Source organism: Ammospiza nelsoni, chromosome 7 (assembly GCF_027579445.1).
Source record: "Ammospiza nelsoni isolate bAmmNel1 chromosome 7, bAmmNel1.pri, whole genome shotgun sequence".
Lineage (NCBI taxonomy): Eukaryota > Metazoa > Chordata > Aves > Passeriformes > Passerellidae > Ammospiza > Ammospiza nelsoni.
The window spans coordinates 19,980,925-19,984,229 of NC_080639.1; the positions used below are offsets into that span (position 1 = coordinate 19,980,925).

Genomic DNA, 3,305 nt, shown 5'->3' on the forward strand with positions numbered 1-3,305 from the left:
AACAAAATGACCTTTTTTCTTTGTTCAAACAGCAAACCCGCTGGATCAGAATCTACCCCAAAAACACGAATTTCAGATCTTCCTCCTGTTAACCCTGCACATATAGGAGGATACAGACTTGCCACAGCTACATTTGCTGGTATAGAAAATAAATTTGGTTTATATCTTCCAAAGTTTCGAGCTCCTGCTGCCACCTCAGCTCAAGCACACGGCAGCAGCTGAGTCCTGAAAAGATGTTTCAAATGAACAAAGTGATGCAGTGGGAAGAATTCACAAGAGTACTGCTGTATTATTTTCCAGTCAGCTGCATGTGTTCTAGCTGAACTGAGCTTGCAAATCTAATTGCTCCTTTCAAATATTCATACATACCTGCATTTATTTATTTACACACAAGGAACTGATTGAAGCTGTGGTTCTCTGCCTTGTTTTAACCAGTGGCATGAAGCTGTAGCCTAGACTTTGCCTTGCACAGCTTGCATTTAATGTTACTGTACATATTGTACATCTTTGTACAGAGACATCAGGGCATCTATCACATACATTTATATAATGGGTATTGCAGTTGAAAATAGTTTGAAATGTACAGATGTTTTGAAGGTGTTTTGTTAACAATCGTGACAATAAAATGTTTAAAAACGCTTGCGTCACTTCGCTTCTTTGCATTTACAGGAAGTTGTCTGGTATGATTGTGTTTCCCTCCACAGAGGAAATGTGAAAATCAGATGCACCCATTTAATGAATGGACAGGACAGGACAGAGCTCTGCAGGAATGCCCTTCACTGCTAGTTACAGCAAAGGAATTGAAATGCAGTGTGCTGGCTTGTAAGTGCTAGAGAACACGGTAATTAGATGAGCACATGCAATGTTTTATTTTGCAGCACTACTTTGTGACAAGGAATTCTCTCCAAATACATGGCAATACTAAATGTGTAATAGATACTACTTCTATGGTAGCATGTTCAAAATACAATGAGAGATTTGCCAGTTACTGGCACACTCAAGAATTTTTACAGGGTTTATTACCCAGTGCCTTTTTTTTCCTGAATAGAAAACTTGTTACAAAAAATTGAAAGTATTCTCCTTATTTCTAGATTATTTCACCATGAGATTAGGTTATTCTGTGGGGACAAAAAACCTACTTTTGTATTATTTTTATATGCAAAACTCATTGTTTATATTTACAGGTAAGTGGAAGTAAAAGGAGAAGAGAAAGGCTGAACTATTTCTGGCTTAGCATCCACCAAAAGTTTCCCTGGTATAGTACTGAAATGGAAAAATATCAGAGGAAATAGGGGAGTTGAGATTTCTGCTGTTGTGGAGGAAAATTAATCACACTGTCCTTGTGGCCAGAGATGAGATGAGTGGTTACCAGCTTTGCTTACTGAAGTTTTACATGTTTCTTACAGGGTTAAACATCCTGGAATAGAGCATATCCAAAGGCTATAAACTGATTTCAGGTTCTGGTTTTCTATTTAGGTGACAGCAGGCCCATCAGGGTTTAAGTCAGTTTATGAAGAAATGGCTTATAAAGAACTGAACACTACACAGAACAGCCTTCCTCCAGCTCTAGCCTCTGAGGAAGCTAAAAATTATTTTGGTGCTGAATAATAGTGAGCCAGAGGTTACAGTACATTGACCTTAGAAGTCTGATCACCATTCTGCAATATGAATATAGATAACCCCATTAGAAGGCTTCCTGCTTTATTTGTTGTATTGTGTTTAAGGAATTTCTCGTTCCGTACTGTTTTCTGGATAGAGACACGCTTCTGGGAACTCTCTGCTGCAGCTGTGAATTCTGTCTTGGGCTTTTCTAAATAGAGACAAAAATGGTGGGGACCCACTGCATTTAATCTTAGTCTCAACTTGTTGGCTGCCTTGATCAAGGCCTTAGGAGACCTGACAATGCACAACAGCATTTGTTTTTCTTGCAGCTCCAAAACTGGACAGTTTGACTCCCAGAATCTTCATTTACAGCATCTAGCCTTACTTTTGGCCTTAACGCTGCTGGTATGGCTTTTGCATTTTTAATCTGTACTCAGCTATTCTGTGAGGGAGGACCACAAGCAGGAATAAAGATAGAGTAGTATTAAATTTAATAATTGAGAATTATTAGAAGGCTGAAACTACACAAAACTAATGCCATGTGATCTGCATGAATGCAAAAGGAAGCCTTACCTACTGGACTTCTGAAAATAAAAGTGGGAGGGAAATGTATTATTCAATGAAAAGTAATCTCGAAAAATCCCACACAACCTACCAACCAAAAGCCAAGCAACCCCTCCCTTCAAAACCATCAAACTAAGAGAACTTCTGCTGTTTACAATTCTTCTGCCCAAAGGTACAAACCATCTCATGCTGTGCCTGTTCTTACACAGTTCACATGCTTCTCAGCTCAACAGAGCTGCTCTTGCAGGGTTGAGCAGAACACACAGGATAAATGTCTGCACACTGAGCAGCTTGGCTGTGTTGGAAAGGGAGGGAAACACACTTGAAATGCTAACACCAGTGGAAGCCTGAACACATTTCACTTCCAGACCCACCAAAAAAGAAAACATTCTGAAGAAAGAATTGCTGTTACTGCTGTGTCTCCACAGGCTGCTCATTATAACAGAACTAAGAGAAGGAGAAAGAGAAAAAAAAAACTCTCAAAACTAAACAGAAAAGTTAAACAACGAAGAAACAATGACAATACTCCTGGACATGAAACTGATTGAGCATATGAACCTATTTCCTATTTTTAAGCATATAAAACTAGCTCTTCTGGCAAAACAATAAGCTTGTAACAGATTAAGAACTAATGCAGAGTCCTAAATTAAAGAATACAAAACTGATTTAGTGCCTAATTAGTAAAACTCACAGTATTTATTAAAAAAAAAACCCAAACCAACCCAAAAGAAACAGCCCCCCTGCAACCCATCGTAATAGAAAACTTCATAATGCGCTAGGAAAAAAAAAAAAGTAACCTTTAGAGAAATTACAACCATTCTGTTTCAAGCCATTAAGAAGTCTTGTTTCAATAAAAATGTTAAAAATCAATAATAATAAAAATCTTGAACTCAGTACAGAAAATTAGTAGCAAGTCTGTAGTTAACAGAATGAAAACCATCATGCAATAGAAATTAAGTTAAAAGTCTAGTTCCTTATCCTTTGGGAAAGAAAAATTTGATAACAGGAGCCTTTTTGCTATTGGCCAATTGCCCTGGCAGTAAGGGGTGGCTGAGGGTAGAAAACAAGCCTGTGATGTGTGAGTAAAACAGGATCAGCTCCCAGAAGCTCTGAACTACTGCAGGCACACAGATTAGAGG

General features: G+C 38.2%; 1 protein-coding gene across 1 annotated transcript in view; it reads left to right on the top strand.

Annotated features, from left to right (window-relative positions):
• The window catches only part of SLC25A12 (solute carrier family 25 member 12), a 45,731-nt gene extending 45,092 nt beyond the window's left edge, over positions 1-639 (top strand). Inside the window, exon 18 of the mRNA XM_059475554.1 lies at positions 33-639. Coding sequence (XP_059331537.1) covers positions 33-222 — 190 coding nt within the window. The 3' untranslated portion in view covers positions 223-639. The remainder of the gene's footprint in view (positions 1-32) is intronic.
• The last annotated feature ends 2,666 nt before the right edge of the window (positions 640-3,305 follow it).